The sequence below is a fragment of the Mixophyes fleayi genome, chromosome 2 (genome assembly GCF_038048845.1).
Source record: "Mixophyes fleayi isolate aMixFle1 chromosome 2, aMixFle1.hap1, whole genome shotgun sequence".
NCBI lineage: Eukaryota > Metazoa > Chordata > Amphibia > Anura > Limnodynastidae > Mixophyes > Mixophyes fleayi.
In genome coordinates, this window is record NC_134403.1 from 334056739 (window position 1) to 334079214 (window position 22476).

The 22476-nt window shown below is 37.3% G+C and overlaps 1 protein-coding gene across 1 annotated transcript in view; it reads left to right on the forward strand.

Moving 5' to 3' along the window:
- The window catches only part of LOC142139392 (transient receptor potential cation channel subfamily V member 3-like), a 41369-nt gene that overhangs the window by 12844 nt on the left and 6049 nt on the right, over positions 1–22476 (forward strand). Inside the window, exons 3-15 of the mRNA XM_075196957.1 lie at positions 4132–4283; positions 5660–5836; positions 6238–6378; positions 7751–8031; positions 8748–8924; positions 10770–10925; positions 12343–12441; positions 15411–15484; positions 16179–16344; positions 17315–17381; positions 18093–18364; positions 21487–21599; positions 21706–21785. Of these exons, the coding sequence (XP_075053058.1) occupies positions 4132–4283; positions 5660–5836; positions 6238–6378; positions 7751–8031; positions 8748–8924; positions 10770–10925; positions 12343–12441; positions 15411–15484; positions 16179–16344; positions 17315–17381; positions 18093–18364; positions 21487–21599; positions 21706–21785 (1955 nt within the window). The remainder of the gene's footprint in view (positions 1–4131; positions 4284–5659; positions 5837–6237; positions 6379–7750; positions 8032–8747; positions 8925–10769; positions 10926–12342; positions 12442–15410; positions 15485–16178; positions 16345–17314; positions 17382–18092; positions 18365–21486; positions 21600–21705; positions 21786–22476) is intronic.

Genomic DNA, 22476 nt, shown 5'->3' on the forward strand with positions numbered 1-22476 from the left:
CAGTGGAATTTAAGCATAAGTTGGCCAAAATTATATGGTTATCTGAACATCGATACGTGCTGGTTGAAAATCTCATTCCAAAACCATTGGCATTAATATGGGGTTGGTCCTCCTTTGCTTCTATAACAGTCTCCAATCTTCTGGGAAGGCTTTCCACTAGATTTTGGAAAATGGCTGCAGAGATTCGTATCCATTCAGCCAAAAAGGCATTAGAGAGGATGGGCGAGAAGTCCTGGCTCGCATTCGGTGTTCCAAGTCATCACAAAGGTGTTCAGTGAGGCTGAGGTCAGGGCTCTGTGCAGGCCAGTTAAGTTATTTCACAACAAACTCAGGAAACCATTTAGATGGACCTCGCTTTGTGCACAGGGGCATTGTCATGCTGAAACAGGTCCTTCCCCAAACTGTTGCCACAAAGTTGGAAGCACACAATTCTCTAGAAAGTCATTGTGTACTATAGCATTAAGATTTCCCTTCACTGGAACTAAGGGGCCCAGGCAAAACCATGAAAAACATGCCAAAAATCCTCTTCCACCAAACTTTCCAGTTGGAAGTACATATTCCTATATGAAGCGTTCTCCTGGCATCCGCCAGACACAGAATCTTGCATCAGACAGCAGATGGTGAAGCATGATTCATCAATCCAGAGAACGCATTTCCACTGCTCCAGTATGATGAGCTAAGACTTGTGTGCAGCTGCTTGGCCATGGATACCCAATCATGAAGCTCTCGGAGAACAGATCCTGTACTGATGTTGTTTTCAGATGCAGTTTGGAACTTAGTAGTGAGTGTTGCAACCAAGGACAGGAGATTTTTACTTGCTGCAGCACTTGGCGGTCCCATTCTGTGAGCTTGTGTGGCCTACTGCTTCATGGCGGAGCTGTTGTTGCTCCTAGACATTTCAACTCAATAACAGCACTTACAGTTGAATGGGACAGCTCTATCAGGGCATATATTTGACTAATTGACTTGTCGAAAAGGTGTCATCCAACAGTGCCATGTTGAAACTCGCTGAGATCTTCAGTATGATCCTTTCTACTACTAATGTTTGACTATGGAGACGGTATGGCTATATGCTTGAATCTATGAACCAACAAGTAATTGGTGTGGCTGAAATGGCCAAACACTACTACGGAATGAAACATCTGTAAATTAGATAAACTATTTCTTTTCCAATCTTTCCTATACTTAGTGAAGGTTACACCATGCAAAGTTGTAAATAGATACCTGGTTACAAATTATAAAGTCACAGCCCTTCTTTAATTTTCTTGGTCATATTTTACATGATCAGAAACATTGATACAAACAATTGGTCAGCAATGTATGCTATAAAATCATGTTGTAACATCATCACATTATTGACTCATGCAGCAATAAGGGCAATAAAAAAATAAAAGTGGATATGTCCTTTCCCCTTTCATCATTTTTGAAAGCACAAAAGTTTTTTAACAATCTCTGTCCCAGACGATGGTACATCGTGTATGATGTCTGATTCCACCTGAAGAGATGATACATCTTCATCTGATGATCTAAAATTGAAATGTAGCATAAGAGTCCAATTCTCTTAATAAGTGATCCAAAGACATAAATAAACAGAGAAACCTTGTTTTTTTGCAAACAGTTATTTGATCAGTCAGGAATTCATTTCTTATTTAATTGTTCTATGACAATTAGCGTGCAGTTTTTCCATAGGACTTTGTCAACACATTCTGCAAAAACAAATGGCAGTATCAATTATTATCAAACAAAACACATTTTAATTAGTTTACATTAATCAACATGTACAGTTTTTACATTGCGCTAAAATATAATATAGTATTACCTATGGTCCATAGAATGGACTTTATCAATTAGTATCACGTTTTCCTGCATAATTTTTGCTCTTTCGCATTAAATTCATGCACTCTACCATGTATTCAGGGTGATAGGGCACATGACATGTCTATTGTATTCCTAATAAATCACACATGTTTCATAATCTATCCTATGAAATAGGTACCATTATCAAAATCAATCAAGAAATCCCTAGTTGGACAACACGTATTTCCATAGCAACTGGTATGTGGTCAAAACTGTACTACTAGTGAAACCCATTTACAAAACTTAATCAAAACATATTTGAAACCTCATTTTATCACTGGCAAGTCCAATATAATCAAACTGCCAAGGTCTATCAGCAACTAGTACTTGCTGAAGGAAAGATTTACTTTTCCCTTTTGCCTTATTTTGAAAACCGATAAAACATTAATCTTGAATTTCAACACAGTTTCCCCAAAATTTAGGGGGAATTCAAACGGCATGAGATGCCACAGATTCCACATCACTGTACAGTCAGCAATACATAAACAGAACATAATACATATAAATATTGGAGCAAGAGAACAAACAATACAGAAGGCACAAATAAAGAACTGTTTACAAGAGAACAAGAAGGTGAGGACAGGAGTTGAGAGTAGGGACCTTTCTACCTCCCAAGTGTGGAGCGCTGAGTTTTGAGGGAGTACTTGAAAGACTGAAGGTGAGGTGAGAGTCTGGGCAGACGGGGAAGGGAGTACTAAAGGTGAGGAGGAGCACAGGCAAAGTCCTACAGGTGGGAGAGGTGGTGTTTGTTTTGTTAATATACTTAATTTAACAATATAACAGTGTTAGGAGAGAAGGAGAGGTGAAGGTTATCGGCAGAATGGGGTGGGCATGAAGGGGAGTATTTCTTGACAGGGTCGGAGATGGAGAAGGATGTAAAGAGGGTTTTATAGGTGGAGATTAAAGAATTTTAATACCATTATACTGTTGGCACTTTACTTTCAAATATTTTCAATACTTAGAGCATGGCATTTTCGTGTGTCTCCTTTGGTTACAGTAGAAGTAGAGAGAGGCTGATTATTTTCACTAGTACCCAATGATTGGGACCGGCCATATCCGTGGTTGTACATGTCCCTTGAGTTTTTCTATGTTAAAACAAATGCCTTAATCAATTTGACTTTTCTAATTCAGGCTACAAGATCTGTCTGCCTCTAATTATTTACACTACTGTTTCTTCAAAATGTTATCTGATATTCTAATTACAGTTTAATTTAATTATAATTTTTTTCTGTATAAACTGTTCCACCATGGATTTCCTATAATCCAACATCAAATTATTGACAAATTTGACATTTTAAATTTATTCACTTCTAACAATAACTGTAATACAAATGTTTTTGTTTTGGTTCTTTTAGTGTTTTGTTTTTTTTTAATGCTCAGAAAATACAGTTCTATGTTTGTATCAGAACAGTCACAGATATCATCTGTGAAACTGTCACAAACTTTCTTCCTTCAAACACCAAAGTGGACAGAACAAAACTAACAACCCTTCCCTTTTATTGCTCAGTAATTTTTTTTTTCTTTTGTACTATTAACTTGCATTTCTTTGATTCACTTTCTACTGTCTCTTTAAACAAAAAAAAGAAAAAATGCCTCTTCACCTTCTCCGCATACAGAAGACGCTTTCAACAAGTGCCTTAGCTATTTTGCATAGCTCCTTATTAATTATAACATACATTGTAAAGTGTAATATCAAAACCATGTATAAAGACTTTAATACTACAAATATTTTAATATACAAAAGGAAAATGTTTTTCTCTTCCTCTGGTGTCGCTGTGAAGGCTGTAAATCATTCTCCTTTTGATCTTTAGATTATTCACTAATTCTCTAGATTTTAGTCGTCTTGTATGAGGTTTACTTGTTACCTTCCTGAGATTGATGATGGTATTGTGTGATATTATTTTTTTGGAGAAGTCATCTCAGAATAATTTTCATATAGAAACATTCATTGTTTTGATATTTTGGGTCGGATTTAGAGTTGAGCGTAAATATGACACGTTTGCATATGCACAAACCTGTGCACGGCATAAGCTTAGTTTACTGTACTGAACTTACACATGAACGCTCCCGATCCGCCTCGGATGCCAGTTGTGTGCATATACAATGCGACAAATAATAAGCACTCTACATTTATTCATTGCACAAATGGACTTTTGTGCAACTCTAAATCCGATCCTTTGTATTTAGTTGTACATAATTTTCTAAGAAAAATCTGCATGTTGTATAATATATTAAGTGTAAATAACATATCAATATTTTTTTCTATCACCGTAGTCAAAATGCATCTTCACATTCAATAAATGGAACACCGAGTAAGAAAAGCTGTTTATTCAAGGCTGTTTCCAAAGGAAACAAAGTGTTATTAATAAAACTTCTCAAAGAAATCAAAGAATTGTCGTCTGGATTTGCAGATCAGTGTACTCAAGGTAATATTTAAATAAATAAGACAAGGTCAATGTTATCAGAATATCATTGAAACAATAAAACATATGACAATGTACACTATTGGCCTGATCTAGGTGTTCAGAGTAAATCAAACTTGAAGGTGTAATTTTGCACCTTTCCACAACCAATGGGGGGGATTTAAAATGTGCAAACATTTTTAATGGTTGAAGGGGATGCATTAAGAATCAACTCTAAATTGCATTGTTAAAATTAATCTGTACAGTATTTATTTGTATGACACATGCAAACGCAGCCTTTATTTTCCCTGCAAACAAATATTTACAATTCAGAAATATGTAAACTGATTAGATGATCTGCCAGTTAAACAGCATTCCCAATTAGAGGTGTTTGTGCAGCTAGTATTCTCCACCCCTATAGCCATCTCTCTTTCTCTTTCTCTCTCTCTTTGATGTGACTAATCTGAAAGGCAGTTAGGGAGGGTGTTTATCAGCATTTGATTTTTAAATTTGCTATTCATTTTGTTTTTACACTTCATAGATTATTTTTATTAGTTAGATGTCTAAATTATAAATTAGTTATGATTAGACTAAATATCTTAATTATATTAAAATATATTCAACCCCATCTACTACATTATTTATTTGAATAAAAATGAAGCATTTATAAGACAAACAATTGTTGTCTCAACTTACTTAAAATGAGTTTCAAGCACACCTATATTTATGCCCTAAACTGGTCCATTTAGTAGCATAACCAAACATTGTTACTGTCGTAGTGTCTGCTACCAAAATCTCGCCAACAATCCAACACCATCAGTCAGGAATAAAATATGTATCCCTGTTTGTATTGAGAGATGATGGTGAACCTCCAGTACAGGAAACGGAAGATGCACATCGTGAACAGATTCATTCAGAACACATCAATGATTAGTCTCCTATTCCATTGTCTGGAAGTGTTCAGGGTGAGCTATGAGCATGTGTTCTGCCTGAATGCCAAGCAAATTCTGCTAACTAAAAGACATCCTTTCATAACCAACACAGCAACAGCCAGGTACAAGGACCTAGTCTGCATGTTGCAAGAAAGGAAGTTTTCCTCTCCCCGAAATTAGAAAGACTGCTGCATTGGGTGTGTATGATTCGGGCATAGTATAGTGGAATCAGATTGAGTTCTACTAGTGAGTGGCTGCTTGTGTCTAACATTGCATTTTAATATGGTACACTTACGTTTTGCTGCAGCTTAGTAAGACAACACTTTCATATTCTTAAGCACAAAAAATTTTGTGTGTCACTGAAGATACCAGCATTAGTATTTCAGGCTTGTTGGTTTTACACTGGAGATCACCACATACAATTATGTACCACCTACAAATAAACACGAATACTATTCTATATTTCAGATTTTCTTATGTCCAAATTAACATACAAGGACACAGGGAAAACCTGTCTGATGAAAGCCTTACTGAACATCAATGAGGGCACTCCTGAAATAGTGCGTATTCTGCTGTCATTTGCAGAGGAGAATGGATTCTTGGAACGATTTGTTAATGCTGAATATACTGAAGAAAACTATAAAGGTAATTTATATTCTAGAAACCATTATGATTATAGTTGGAAGTTTTCTTGGGCAAATATTGCTTTACAACTAAATCATTGTTCCAAAAAGAAAAACAAACAGACAATTGACTGGTACTTATGATTCACACTAGTAAGGACACAGAAATCTGTTGCAAAGGAGTCCATGTCTACCTGTAACTAGTATTACAGTGTTTACTTTTCAGTGATTTGGTGTGCAAGTGCATCACCTGAATCAGGGTTACAATTTTTTTATATCTATTATACCTGGAATCTAATGAGAATAATTGCCTCTAATATTTTAGCTTTATTTAATGTATTGTATTATGTTGTATTGCTATGCTGCCTATAGTGTTCAGAAACATGTACAGGATTTGAGTTTTCTTTTTTGCTTTTCCTGTAGGCCAAACCGCATTACATATAGCTATTGAAAGACGACAAATAGACATTGTAAAGTGTTTAATTGACAAAGGTGCCAGAGTGAATGTACGTGCACACGGTCAGTTCTTCAACCCTAAGAGCAAGAACAAAGGTTTTTATTTTGGTAAGTATATAGTTTCAGCGTGATATAGCAGATTTCTCATATCCAGAACCTGATATGAGTACTGTCATCGTCTATTTATTTATTTATTTAGCGCCACTAATTCCACAGCTCTGAACAGAGAACTCGCTCACATTAGTCCCTGCCCCATTGGAGCTTACAATCTAAATCCCCTAACTTACACACACACACAGACAGACCAAGAGAGACTAAAGGCAGTTTTAGTAGCAGCCAATTAACCTACCAGTATGTTTTTGGAGTGTTGGAGAAAACCAGCACCCGGAGGAAACCCACGCAAACACATGGAGAACATACAAACTCCACACAGATAAGGCCATGGTCGGGAATCGAACTCATGACCCCAGTGCTGTGAGGCAGAAGTGCTAACCACTAAGCCACCATACTGTATGCACGTTGCTGAAAAGCAATCATTCGTAAGCATTCAGCTCTTGTTATTAGTCATTATTTATAAAGTGTTCACATACTCAGCAGTGCTGCACAATAGAGAAATAATAAATATACATTGATAACACTACAGAACATATAGACAAATATATCCGGTAAGAGTTTCCTCTGAGTCAGATCTCTCCCTAATCAATTCTCTCATGTATAGAAACCTGTTTCACATAAAAATGTGGTCTGTTGGGCTGGTAGTGTGGCAACAACCTGACAAATGTTTCATGTTAAAATAATGCGGAAGTTGGGGTGTGTACGGTGTTATTCCATACCACCACTTCTACTGACTTCATAGTACATCTATAAAACTCATTTTACTTAATTCCTATTACATTTTTCATAGCGCCACTTCTAAATTTCCACTTCGAAAACTAGTTCAAAAAATTATTTAAAAAAAAATCCCCAGCATTTTGTTTTATGCATGATTATAATATTAACAGGTGTTAAGGTATTTAATTTAGTTTTTCTGTGCATTGCTACGGGACTTTATATTACACATATGCATGTATGTATCCTGCAGTGTCTATGTGCATATGGCAGGCACCGTATAGCCAGAGCATATTTATTCCTGTTTTTAAATGAAAACGTTTCTTCAGGTTTGTACTTCAAGCGGATCTGAAGAAATTCATTTGGCTTTATAAGTTACTATTAATTGAATATCAGTGTGGAGTATGTAAGGTTCTCCCCACGTATGTATGGATTTAAAAGGAGTACTTGGACAGTCCAAAAACCTCCTGGTAGGCTAATATTCACGCGTTATATAATTTGAACTATAATAGATGGATAATGTAACAGTAGTTTTGTTACACGAGTAGGATCAGAGATCTATTTAGGAGGCTGTTAGAAATAAGTACAGTTGTAAACATCTAATGGAAGCTACATTTTATGGTTTGTTTTATCTGCCACCCCCTCCTTCCAGGTGAAACTCCATTGGCTCTTGCCGCATGCACCAATCAACCAAGGGTGGTTGACCTGCTAATTGGGAACAGCAAGACCAATGTCTCCATCCAGGACTCTATTGGAAACACCGTGCTCCATGCTCTGGTCATTGTGACCGATGATTCCGAAGTTGTCAGTACTTTCATAATAAATATGTATGAAACAATTATACGCAATTGTAAAAACAAGTCTTTAGAACATATTAAAAATAATAAAGGCCTCACACCACTGCAACTAGCAGCCAAGACAGGAAAAATGGAGGTAAGTCTTAAAATTAATTTTGATTAATAATAAAATGAATCAAAACAATCATGTCTCTCACGAGGTCATCTTGCTCATAGTCAGCTAGGTTTGGGTTATGTATCTTATCAATAGTTGGGGATATTGGCTGTGACTCAACTATTCTGAATTTCACTTTATATGCACTCTAACTTTTTTATTTTTTATTTTACCTTTGTATTTGTGTAATGGAAATATATAAAGATAAATGTATAATAATATGCTTATTACAGGATGTTACCTAGATTCTGTGAAGGTGTTACAAAGTCATCTTGCAGATCTAACCATTGATTTGAGGGCCATTATCTGTTATATAATACCCATATCTTATTCCAGAGCCTTCCTATCAGTCTTATTAATGTTTGGTGACTCTCTCATAATACAATATCTTGGGAACATGACTTGCTGGTAATAAATGAATATGACCTAATTGGGGTTGTGGTCAATTCCAAAAAGGACCAGAAAGTATTGGCCAACATGACTACATACACACAACTCCAATACACTTTTGATGTTATAGTATATTTTAAGTACCTATGTACTGATGAATCAATATGTGACAACAGTTTGGTCGAAATAAAAGAAAATAGCTTTGTAGTTTCTTTCAAATCCAGTAAAGATAAATTATTGTTGCTTCATATTCAATAGTGATTTATTCATCTCATCTCTTAACCTAGATTTATTTTGATTCTTTCTAGATGCTAAAATATATTCTCAGTAGAGAAATAAAGGAGAAAGAAAACAGGGTGTTGTCCAGAAGGTTTACAGATTGGGCGTATGGTCCTGTCTCCTCTTCTCTGTATGATTTGAATGATGTGGATACTTGTTCACAAAACTCAATACTTGAAATGGTGGTCTACAATACAAACATTGATGTAAGTGGAATAAACAATGGGCAAAATAATTATTAAAGAACTATAAAAATGATCTAGTCTAATTGCCATCTGACAGTACACATAAAAGTTTTGGCACTATATCAGGATACTTGAAGTGAATAGATATAATACTTTTTACAGTACTTTAAAAACATCCTGTTATGGTCAGATCACTGTTCTATGTTTTCAAGGGGGATTGTTCTATGTTTCCAAGAGTGAGTCCACCTGAGTCTGGCACAGTTCTATTGCATTCCAGACACATTTAAGGTTTAATTTAGAGTTTAGTATAATTCCAACTCTAAGGCTTAAAACTCATGCACAGTAAAATGATATGGGATTTATATTACAACATGAGAAGCAGATTGGGGGCATTCAAGGGCAACTCAAGTATAGTAAGGTTGTGTAGATGTAGATGTGGAACGTTCCCTGGAGATTTGGCCTATTTAGAGTAGGTTATATCTCCAGATACATGTATGCAGGTGTATCATTTGCAGGTACTCAATGCCTGGTGTAATGATACATACTAGTAAAATAAAATAGATGTAAAATAGATACGCATACCTCCTTCCCCACCCCCCACAAAAAACATTCAGTTATGCACTGATGTTTATAGACTGAGTTTAATACATCCAATGCTGTGAGGGGGGCAGTATGGGGTCCCCCATAAAGCACACAACTAGCATCCTATAGCAAGGAGAGTAGTGTCTCCCTGTACAAGTGGGAGCAAGCATAGGGTGAATTTATCAGGGGATCATGTCCAGGATGACCTGCACTGTGCTGGGTCTGACCTTAACCTACCTGATACAGCTGGAGATTGGGGCTGCAATTTAGTAAATAGTGTAAAATAGAAATTTCATGTGTGACACTAAAGACTTACTGGTCCCAGTAAGACCAGGTAGCCATTAACTGCTTGGACATTTGTAGAACTACAAGTACCAGCATGCCCAGGCCAGTAGGAAGGAGTTCCCCTGCTGTCACATCACCTCTCCTCTCTTTCTCCCTTTTCTCCCACTTTTTCTCTTCCTTAATCCTCTTGCCACACAATTCTCCTCAGTTCATATCAGCCTTAAGTTGTTATGCAACTGTCCCTATATCTCCCATTCGGGTCTTAGTGCTGGGGCCACACCTTCAGTCAGAGGTGGAACTAACAAGCTCTGTTCCCCGATGCAGGCAGTCGCTGGGAGGTGTGCACAACAATGCCAGATGGGTCAGTATAAAATAATACTTGCTTACATAATCCTTGAATACAAACCTAGGGCCTGATTCATTAAGGATCTTAACTTGAGAAACTTCTTATTTCAGTCTCCTGGACAAAACCATGTTACAATGCAAGGGGTACAAATTAGTATTCTGTTTTGCACATGAGTTAAATACTGACTGTTTTTTCATGTAGCACACAAATATCAACTGTAAATTTCAGTGTTCAAATAAGCTATCAAGTATTTGTGTGCTACATGAAAAAACAGTCAGTATTTTACTTATGTGCAAAACAGAAAACTAATTTGCACCCCTTGCATTGTAACATGTTTTTTTTCCAGGAGACTGAAATAAGAAGTTTCTCTAGTTAAGATCCTTAATGAATCAGGCCCCTAGTGTTTGTATGGGCTTGTCATACAGGGATTTTTGGATGAGATTTTCCTGCCCCAGGAGAAGTGACTCAGCAGGTTGGATGAGAGAGTTTTGTTAGGAGCTCTATAATATATGCAGTATAAAGTTCCTTCAGTATGATTGCTCACAGTGAGATATTTTCACAACACTAGATCACATTTATGTAATATGATGTATGCTACTTAGAAACAAGTGTATGTGATTTAGTAATGTAAATGTTTTCTTCTTTTTCCTTAGAACCGCCATGATCTGTTGGCTTTACAGCCCCTTCATGCCCTACTTCAAATGAAATGGGAAAAGTTTGCAAGATACATGTTCTTTATGTCTTTTATTTTTTCCATTGTTTTTAATCTTGTTTTTACTCTTGTCTACTATCGGCAACGTGGAGATCAGGTAAACCTTCAATTGACAAACATATCGCTTATATATTAATATAGCACTAACAAGTTCCACATGATATCATGTAAGACATGTTAGGACAGTCGATTACAACAACTGATAGTTATAGAGTGTGGGGTACGGTATAATGACGCTGATTAATCCGACAACACTTACCCTGACACAATGACACCGAAGGGCTCCTTTCCGAAAAGGATCGATGGCGACTTTTGTTTGAAGCGACTGGAACCAATCCCGATTGAAGAAACTATCCGCCGTTACCTGATGATGTCACTTACAGTGGCGACGTTGTTATCGTTGCTGTTAAGGGGCTAATGTAATTATGCGCCAATGTAGAATGTATAACGCTTTGTAAAGTACATTCTACAAGGGCGCATACTTACATTACCCCCTTACCAGCAGCGATAACAGCGTTGCGGATGTAAGTGACGTCATCAGGTCATGCCAGATTGTTGCTTCATCGGAATTGGATCCAGTCGCTTTCCACAACAGTCGTGTCACGGTCCGGAGACTGGATAGGAGCCCAGTGGCAGGGAGGAAGGCTGGCTAACAGGAGATGAGATGGAAGAAAGGTCAAATAAGCCAGGTTCGGTACACAGAGAGGCGTAGAAGTCCAAAGGTTAAGGCAGAAGCATAGTGGAGGACAAGCCGAGGTCGGAACACGTGTAGTAGATGCGGGTAGACAGGAACAACAACAGGAGCATGAGCTAGATCACAGGCACAGAGCACAATAATCAGGCACTGGAGACAGGAACTGGCCAGGCTTTTATAGGAAGTCAAGGGGTGGAGCTAAGGCATGCTGAAAGATCAGGAGATCACTGGAACTGATCTAGAACACCTAATAAAGGCAAGGAATTGTCCAGCAGCCAGAATAGCTCAGTCAGCAGAGCAGCAGTCCATGGAGGCAGAAGCCCTGGGTTCGAATCCTGACAAGTCGTCATTGATCCTTGTCGGCAAAGAGCCATTCAGTGTCATCATGTCGGGGTAAGTGTTGTCGGGTAAGTCAGCATCGATATGCTGACTGCCACTGGTTATAGACCTGCTGACAAAAGTTTGTATCTTTAAAAGGAGTAACCAAACTAGAGCATATGTTTATAAATACATTTGCACCCAAGACATTTCAACTCAAGATCCTGACAATCAAAGTCTTGAATCATTCACTGCTCAAATTACAAGAGGCAAATATGCAGGGTTGACATTACTTTAATTTAGCAAAAACTGCCCCTTAGTCAAACTTACCCTTTATGCTATAAGTTCACAAGTCTCTACACATCTTTGACACATTTGTGACGTCTTATAAGTTAAAGATAATAATAATAATTGTATATTTACAGTTTTCCTACTGTAAAGCATTACAGCATATATTGGCATGTTCTACATAAAAATTATAATGTGTTTTTCCTCTTCGTAGGCTGTACATACATTGAACTTATCTAGTATGAACGGATTACTGGAACTCATTGCACATGTATTTATAATGATTTGTGCCACATACGTAATTATTCAAGAGGTACGTTACTGTCCTGAATCTAGTAACCAATTCGCTCTCTGGAAGCTGGTTTCATTCTGTACATGCTGAACTGAAAACAACTATACTGCCATGAAAAATCAACTGTATTGTTCACTATTTTCCAAAAGTGGGACTTCTATAAATAACATAATACAATAGCTGCAATGAAGCTGCTAACAATGCAGTTTATACAATTAAATATAGTCGGTTACATTCTCAGAGATAAGTCTGTGTAGGGTAAAAAAAATGTATACATTTAGGGTTGCTTTTGAAGCGCATCATATTCCCGTTCAAATGAAGTAGTTACCCACATCTGACGTCATTGCAGGGGCTGCTGCTGAATCTAAAAATGAAGCTCTAAAAGCCACTTTTACACTCATACACACACATAAGTCATAAGCAAACAAATGTTTTTTAAACGTTTGTTTTGATACCGAAAAAAAGCATTCACTGTTGAATAAACAAAAAACCTCTATAATATAACCGATTATAATATTTCTAATCTTGTACATGAAATTAGCAAAATAAATAATTTTAAATCCTATAATGTCTGCAGGACCAATGAAAGAATCTATTAGCTTTAGAGGGGAATTCGTAATCAGCCAATAAGAAGTGGCAACCGCCATAATCGGGGTGTGTTTGCACCAGCTCTTAGGCACTACTGATGCAGCTTCTGAAATATATGCTTCTCCTTCCACGTCTGTATCTGTTTGCAATTATGCAAACAGGCCCGTACTGCATCTAATCTATGTTATACCACCTCTACCCTCTCCTATCCCGCCATTACAGTTGCAAGCAGGTGCGTGTATCAGATGCAAGCAAATCTGCATACGCACATATGTGTGCAACTTTATTTGTGGGCATATGCAGTACAAATTTCCATATTTTATGTACTCCTAACTCTGCATTAATCCCATTGTAAAAGGACAAAATACACAGCACAGAGTGAACAACTATACCTCAAGTTGTATAAATTCTAATTATTAAACAGTCTGATAATTTATGAGAGGAGGTGTACACACACAATATTGTAATGTTAAGAACAAAGGAAGAGGAAAGAAATTGTATATATGGGACACTCATGTGTTCTACATGGTAGACTGAAAGTAAAAGTTAAATTCTTAATTCATTTCTCTTAAAAACAACTGATAGCGAAATATTAAAAGTGTGATAATGGGATACAAACCAGTGTAAGATAAGCAGTTAAAAAAGTAGTAATACTACTTGGCTGCATCGATAATTTAACATTACTCATATAAAATAAATCCACTCATATAATGTTATTACCAATAAAGTCCAATCCTTATATAACAAATTGTCTCCTTTAATAATATGTTTTATCACATCAACACCGTATTGAATATATCTTGGACTATAAACACATGTTTAGGTTCTTTAATTCAAAATTAAGGGGCAGTTTAATATTAATGAAATTAATATTCCTCTGTTGGGTGGCAGTTAATTCTTAACCTGATACACTGATACTGTCAATTAAAATAAATTATAGGCATTAGAATCAACTTGATGTTTTACAGTTCAACAACGTGTAATGCTGCTCAAATTAGCAGCTCACCATCCGGCACTAGCAGTCACAGAACATGCTGAAAGCCACCTTTTAATATTGTTAAATTGTTAGCTATAATCGTTATACAGACTAACATACTGTGCTGTCTAAATGCTGTACAGTCCAAATAAACCATGAGGCTCATAGGAACGTAACTGAATCTCAGCACCTAAAATTGCCTGCATGTGGGCTGTCTACTTATAATCAATATAGACTGCCTATTGAGACAATCACTAATTCTAATTGTTGTGAGTAGACCTCAAGATACTGATAGCTCATCCCTCACATGAATAAATAAAGATTCTCAACGCCTGCATTTCTAACTAACCCTCAAAAATAGTAACTGAAATGAGCTGGATATTAATTGAATGACAGAATACAAACAGCGAACGCAGCGTCCACCGTCGCTCGTTTCGCTAGGAGCTTTGACAAGGCCATTCCAATGTCTATAATTTATTTTATTGACAGTATCAGTGTAGCAGGTTGAGAATTAACTGCCACCCAAAAGAGGAATCGGCTAGCAAAACAATATCTGACCGCCCCCAGAAGTAAACAGCAACATGCTGAAAGGCACAAGGGCTCTTCCCAAAAACCCCTGGGGGTAGGGTTTGGGTACTAAAAATACCCCAACTCTGGCCCTACAGGTCCCAGCTGGCTCTACAGGCTCCTGTAAAAAAACAAATACAGTGCACACACACTGGGTCAAAAGTCCTTTATTAAAAACACTCCCACACACACACTCTCATTCACCATTTTATTTCTCGCTTAAATCCATGTGAGGTGGATCCTCTTTTGTATTGCAAATCCCTTTGGGAAACATAAAAACCTTAAGAAACTTCGATAACGTGCTCTGTGAGGAGCCGTGACACTAATGACATGTAGGACCCGCTCTGTATTGGTGAGCAGTGTAGTAGTGTTGAGGCGCTACCTTCATATACTGTAGTTCAATGATACATTTTATCTGCTGGGTGGACCACTGAAGCACAACAAGGCAAAACCACAGCATTTTGCAGAGCACGTTGGATGCGCGTCACAATGACCTGTGTTTGATTGACCCTTCTGCTGCCTCCTCTTGCTCCCATTCTTCACCCTTCCAAACAAATATCTGATAAACAAGTAAAGTCATTCTACATCAGTGTGGAAGGGAAATGGTGTAGCTGGAAGTGGTCTGGTAGTGGGTGGGTAGACAATTTTAGCACACACATGCAGGAGAAGATATTATTTAAAAATACATCAAGAACAATTATAATATACAACAGTGAGTATATAAGACCCATATAAACTGGCAAACAATTAATGTGTTAAGATCCATTTTGTTAGCAAATGTTTTATTATTTATATAATTATTTGAACTATAGCATTAATATATAAATTGTATTAGATAACTGCTTTTTCTCCTATCTAGGGTGCAGCAATCTTCTGGGTGAGACCCTCAGATCTAAAATCGGTTGTTTCAGATGCTTGGTTCCATATTCTGTTGTAAGTTTTATAACAATATTGTTTTATCTACTCTGGGTGGGGATTCAATTGGCCGCTTTACTCTCGAAAGTAAAGCAGCCTGTGCATTACTACCGTTCATACAGTAATTTTAACCTGGATATCTGCTTGCGGCTCCCTGAACCACAAGCAAAAATCAGCGTTAAAAATTACTGTACTAATGGTAATAATGCGCACTATTACTGTTGTAATGGTAATAGTGCGCAGAATGCGTTACTTTCGAGAGTAACGTGGCCAATTGAATACCCCCTGTAAATATTTTAGTTTCACTTAGTAGTCGTAATGACACATTTAGTTGTAGCTTCAATCAATAGTTGTTTGGCCTGTACATGCCTTCCTACATTTTTTTATTTTTTTTAAATCATCAGTGTTGGGTAATGTATTGACTTTGGATACAACACAGTCCTGCTCTCTCTGTAGTTCATGCACTATTTCTGTGTCATATCCAAGGAGCATACAAATAAAGAATTGTACTTAATAATACAGTATGAACACATGGCTGTCTTGCACATAAGAAAGCCAGAAAAATAAAGAAATGTACAAGAATAAACATCATCTGATGGAAAACTCTTTAAATGTTCTAAATTTAATGTCCTATGTTTTTGTTAATATGCGTTTAACCTGTGTGACAAGTGAAAAGTTGAGAAGATTTAAAATCTGCCCATTTATTTTGCAGTTTCATACAAGCAGTCCTGGTTATCTTATCAATGTTCTGTTATGTATTTGGAGCACAAGAATATCTGGCCTTTTATGTCTTAGCCATGGCGCTTGGATGGACAAACATGTTGTATTACACAAGAGGATTTCAGTCCCTGGGAATCTACAGTGTTATGATACAGAATGTAAGTAGCAATATTTGCTATTTTGTCGTAAACAGTCTAATTACTGCTGGTTAGCTAAGAATAGTTTTATGTGTTATGGTATATTGTATTGAATAGTGTCCTCTTACACCTATTATGGAAAAAAACCTGCACTCACAGCGCTCTTATCACATGTGCACAGTCATTGCACGCATGTGGAAAATTTGCACAATGTAGGTGTGATGACCATGCTGGTCCATTGTGTATGGGCTAGGTGGGTCCAACCTACACACAACTCATGCGCCGACACGGCGAATACACATACTATAAATAGCACTGTCCATGTGCTGAAGAGGCAAATGTGCAGACCAGATGTGGCATTGTGGATGCAACAACATAGTTGACAGTGCCGGGTTTGTGTAGGAGCAACTGCTCCCCCACACATCGACACCCCCAATTACCAGTCATATCAGATACCCCCAATTACCAGTCATACGCTGTACAGATACCATGTATTGCTAGGCATATATTTAAAAGAGAAACCATAAACTGCCAGATATGTATTGCACAGACACCCCACCCTACTACTAGCAATCTGTTGCAAGATGCCCCCAACTACTGACTACCTGAACATTACCACATGCCATTCCCCAGACCGTGACCATATCGTTCTCTATATGATCTGAGGTCATTCAGGGCTATGACAAGAGCTCATTGGTCCTTTATGATTGCAGAATTGACATGAAGGCACCAGGAGAAAGTATCACACTCAGGTAATGGTGCAATAACAGTGTAGGTAACAGTAAGTCCAGTACTCACCTTCACTGTCACAGGACAACAGTCATAGCACTGGGTCCTTGCATGGGGAATAGGGGAACAATTATTTAAATGTTATCTATGTTTAAATATGCTTCCAATGTTTACTGAGTGTTAACTGTGCCAAATGGCATTAAATTGCATTTCTGTCGAGATATTTAGTGAACTATTCACATTAAATCTATTTTATTTCCAGGTTATCGTGAATGACGTCTTAAAGTTTTTATTTGTTTATATTCTGTTCTTATTTGGATTTGGTGTAGGTAAGTAGTTTCTTTTCTTTGTATTATATATTCAGTAAATGGTCACATATTCTTCCATCACAGATGGGGTAAATTATACCTCAAAAACATTTAAAATGACTACTTTTTTTCATTGTGCTTAGCTAGTGTCAAATGGGCATTTTAGAACACTAAAACTTTCCAGACAGAACTGCCTTTGTCATTTATAGTTATGTCACTATGGAAGCTTCGAAATATCTATCTTTTCTCCCTGGAAAAGTACCTGCTGCCCAATTGCGTATCTAGCCCTTGGAGCTCTTGGTATTATTTGTTTATTGTTCTGTACTGTGTTACCTTGTATGCTCTACTGTTTGTATTCTGTACAGCGCTGCTGAAATCTTGTGACGCCTTACAAATAAAGGGTAATAATAATAGCCCTTTGTATAAAGAAAGAGTAATTGGAGAGAAGTTTTCATTTATAATATTAGTATTATGATTATGCACAGTGATTTTGTCATGTTGGTTGGTATAGTGACATATTTGCACAGTTTAGGCACTGCGTGATGTATAGACTTCAACTCGGGAGGTGTGCAATGAATGCACCAATTAACTGGTATTATTCTGTAATTAGCAGAAATCAGATCAAGCTTGTATTTTAAAAGACTAGAAAATGCATTCAACGAAAGTAAGATTGGAAAACTAGAAACATGAAATAAATGAAGAATATAATCTTTTTTTCCTTTCCTTATACAGCCCTTGCCTCATTAATTGAACGTTGCGCTGCCGGTGAAGACTGCAGCGCTTATAATGGTTTCAGAATGGCTACTATGGAACTGTTTAAGCTCACCATAGGTTTAGGAGACCTGGAGATCCAGCAAAACTCAAAATATCCTGTCCTATTTCTGATTCTTCTGATTGTTTACGTCATACTGACTTTTGTGCTTCTTCTAAACATGTTAATTGCATTAATGGGAGAAACTGTGGAAAAAATTTATAAGGAAAGTGAGAACATTTGGAAACTTCAGGTGTGTATGTAAAGTCATTTTTTTTTTTTTGCTTTCCAAACAAAGCGTTTTCATTCTACTATCTTCCAGTGCATTTGTTAGGGAATTAAATAACTTGGTGTAGTTTCTCCACATTTGTTCTATAACCCCTTTCAATTAAATACACTTCTCATTTTTTCTCCTAACCTGCTGCTCAGTTTAGCCTCATGTAGACTTACTTTAATCATAAGAGAGGGGGGAGATGGAGATTGTGCTACAGGTGGCAGTTTTCTATGTGTAAAGCATTTTTCTTACATTGCTCATAGTGTGCTGGAAATGCAAAGTGCAACATAGAGGTGCAAAACAATTCCCATGAAAATGTGCCCTCTTCATCACTTTTATTACAATAACATTGCTCCACAAACTTAAATAGTTTTAGTGCTCTGCAAAATAAGGGTAATATGTGCCTCTGCTCTGAACTTCACTAGGATCGCTATGACTCTGCCCAGCAACTCCCCCTCTGCCTGTGCCAAGTGCTGCTCCTCCACAGTTATGGCCATCTTCCTCTGTAAACTTATGTATCCTGGCAATCTAGACATGTATATACATACATACATACATACATACATACATACATACATACATACATATAGGGCAGGACGGTGGCTTAGCACTTCTGCCTCACAGCACTGGGGTCATGAGTTCAATTCGCAATCATGTCCTTATCTGTGTGGAATTTGTATGTTCTCCCCGTCATTTCTTGGGTTTCCTCCCACACTCCAAAAAAAAACAACATTTTTAGTAGGTTAATTGGCTCCTATTAAATTGACCTTAGTCTCATGCGGTCTGTGCGTGTGTATGTTAGGGAATTTAAACTGTAAGCTCCTATGGGGCAGGGACTGATGTGAGTGAGTTCTCTATACAGCGCTGCGGAATTAGTGGCGCTTTATAAATGGCTGATGATGAGACATACATACCTCACAATATTCCTGATTGGCAAATCGGGAGAAATTTACCCATGTCCCCAATCTCAAAAAAGCAAGCCCATTTATCACAAGACCATGCCTCTTTATCAGGGCCATCTTAACAACATTATGGGCCCCCGGGCAAAGCAGTGCACCAGGGCCCCTAGATATAGTACATATATATATATATATATATATATATATATATATATATATATATATATATATATATATATATATATATATATATATATATATATATAGAAATATATATAGAAATATAGATATAGATACATAAAGATAGAGATAGATAGATGTAGAATCTGAGAATTTTGTATCCATGTTATCATACAATCTTATCATATAGTTTCAGCTATTGTGTGGATACAGGCTGTCATAAACATAACATTTTTAGACTGAGTACATATAAGACTGTTTAGTTTACATGGTATGTACAGTATGATTGAGCTGCATTCAGCCACTTGCTTACCTTAGTTCAAACTAATAGGACTAATTCTTCTCTAGGAGAATTACAGTGGCCCTGATTCATCTTCGAATGCAATGTGAATACAACTTGTGTTTAAAAAAACAAACAAACATGCATAGCTTTCATGCACATTCGCCTGTATTCAAATACAAGCGGAATTAAACAAACGTTTCCATTTGACTCTGAGTATAAGCACACTCTGACTAAATGTCACTTGCCGTATGTTACTTGTTATATATGGACAGACTGAACACTGTGCAGTGTACACACATGCATCTGTGTAATACTAAAACCCATCAGAACGCATGAAAAAAAAGTGTTTTACAAAATAAATTCACAATAATTAATCATTTATAAAAAAAAAAATTTTTTTTTTTTTTTTTACTTAAAGGGTTTTTATTAAGTTTTTAGTAAAAGAATATGTAACAAACATGGCAGTTACAACAGAGTACAGTGCATAATGTAGATCCAATAAATCAGTCAGAACTGCCCATAAACAAAAAATCAAAAAAGAAACAACAAACAATAATACAAGAAACATTCAAATACAAAAACATTTTTTTTAAAAAAAATATTTTTTCACATGAAATACTTAAATCAGGATGTTCTTAATGTGTACTGCACATAAAATGAATTTTTATAGTTTCTACTACTTGCCAACACAGTCATCACTATTAGTTGGCCCCTGCACCCGCCCCATAACTGGGGCAAGTGATACCGCTAAAAATCCTGTACCTTGGAGATGCCCAAAGCTGGAATCAGCTGAACGTGCATGTGCTCAACTTCAGCACTCCCTCACTGTACATTGCCTACGTTAGTCCGCCCTTTCCCTCTCTCATTTCATCTTTCAAGCTGTAGGCATTAGGAAGTGTCATTTGCATTTGGACATGAACTGCATGCAACTGCGTTCACTGGCGGAAGTCATGTTCTGGAGCATTCGCAGAGCTATTTCATGCAAAGGTGTCTGGAGATGAGTTGGGCCCAGAGTGTGGGACCAGATGTCCACCACAAGAAAATGATGTCACCAAGGCCTGATTATCCAATAGGCTGACATGGCTGCAGCCTAGGGTGCAGGGATTTTTGGAGATGCAAGATTTTTAGGGGTGCGAAATGGCGACAGCGAGAGGTATAAACTGAAATTAATTTTTAAATTTAAGAAAATAGTTGTTCTCCAAAGTAAAAAGATAACGCAAAAGAAAAGTGTAGTAAGGTTTTAATGTGGATGTATTACCATGGTAAAGACTGAAGGCAATGAGTCATCCTAAGGTGGGCCTTTGAGGGTAAGCGAGTAGGAGAGTCAAAGATGGCAAAAGGTCCAGCTGGCTTCCACCTTTACATCTTTACCCTCAGCAGCGCTCTTCATGCCTCTGTTCCGCTTTACAGTTATGATTTTAATGAAAATGTAATGGGTGACAAAGATTGCTGTGACCCTTTAAAAAGGCCAAGTGGAGTGGAGTTTTGAAAACACGCAAAGGGATGAAGAAATCCAGATTTTAAATTACGGACACGTTTGTTTTTACATTTAGCCTGTCTTAGAAGGTGAGGTGGTGCTATGAGTATATCATCCTAGGGCAGCCTGAACCCTTAATCAGGCCCTGACTATGGCCTCCTTATGGGAGGGAACTCGCATAACAAATCATGGTTGTCCTCTATCTAACTTTTTTTTTTTTATACACAAAATAAATTTAAATCATTTAACATTATATTTTCAGAGAGCCAGAACTATTCTAGAGTTTGAGAAAAGCTTACCCATCTGCTTCAAGGATACATTTAAACTTGGAGAGACATACAAAGTCTCAGAAAATGACAAAAGAATATGTTTAAGGTAATGTGAAGAAGAGTAGATGTGATCACTGGGCAAATTATACATTTATCATAATTTATAACTATTATAATATACCAACAATGGCTGATGTTTTTGTTCTTTGCAGAATAAATGAAGTTAAATGGACTCATTGGCACAGTCAAGTTACCAGTATAACTGAAGAGTCTGGACTCCCAAAGTTAAACGGTGTGTGGATTCATTTTTTAAAAACAAAACTCAATTTGAGTAAATTTTATGTAGTTGTAAGTTCAGGATTTTGCATATGCCATTATATTTGTATTAACCATTAGCTAAAAACACAAAAGTAGGGGTAAACACTATCTGTGTGGGGTAAATATAACTTGTGTCTATATGAGAAAGTATTTTCTATCCTCACTTAAATTAAGGCATTGTTAGAATTCTTTAGTTTGAACTCTTTGCAACTTTTTCACATGTTTAAATCTGGCACATCAGTGTTTAGAGCAAGTTGAAGCCATCTTCCTCTCCCTGAGAGTATCAAATGTAAACTTGGGCCTCATTGCAGCTTTCTTGGCACCACGGGCTCAGCCTAGTGGTGTGTGACTTTGGGCTCCAAAAGAAGCTCTTGGTCTTCACAATCACCAGCCACCGTTATCCCCCCCCCCCCTCCACCTATAATCTACCTCACATGGGGCCTTGAAAGGGCAGATGGGGCAAGGGCCATAGGCCTCAGTTAGCCGTCCCATCCACCCCCATTTCAAACCACCATTGCCGGGTCCCCAAGGCAGGTACTTTCAGTACTAACCCCACCCCTCCCCCCCCACCATTGGTACCTCTGTCAGCTGTTTTTTGCACCAAAATATGAGGGTCCACCAAAGGGCAGTTTGCAAACCACCACCAATTCTTGCAAATAAATGAG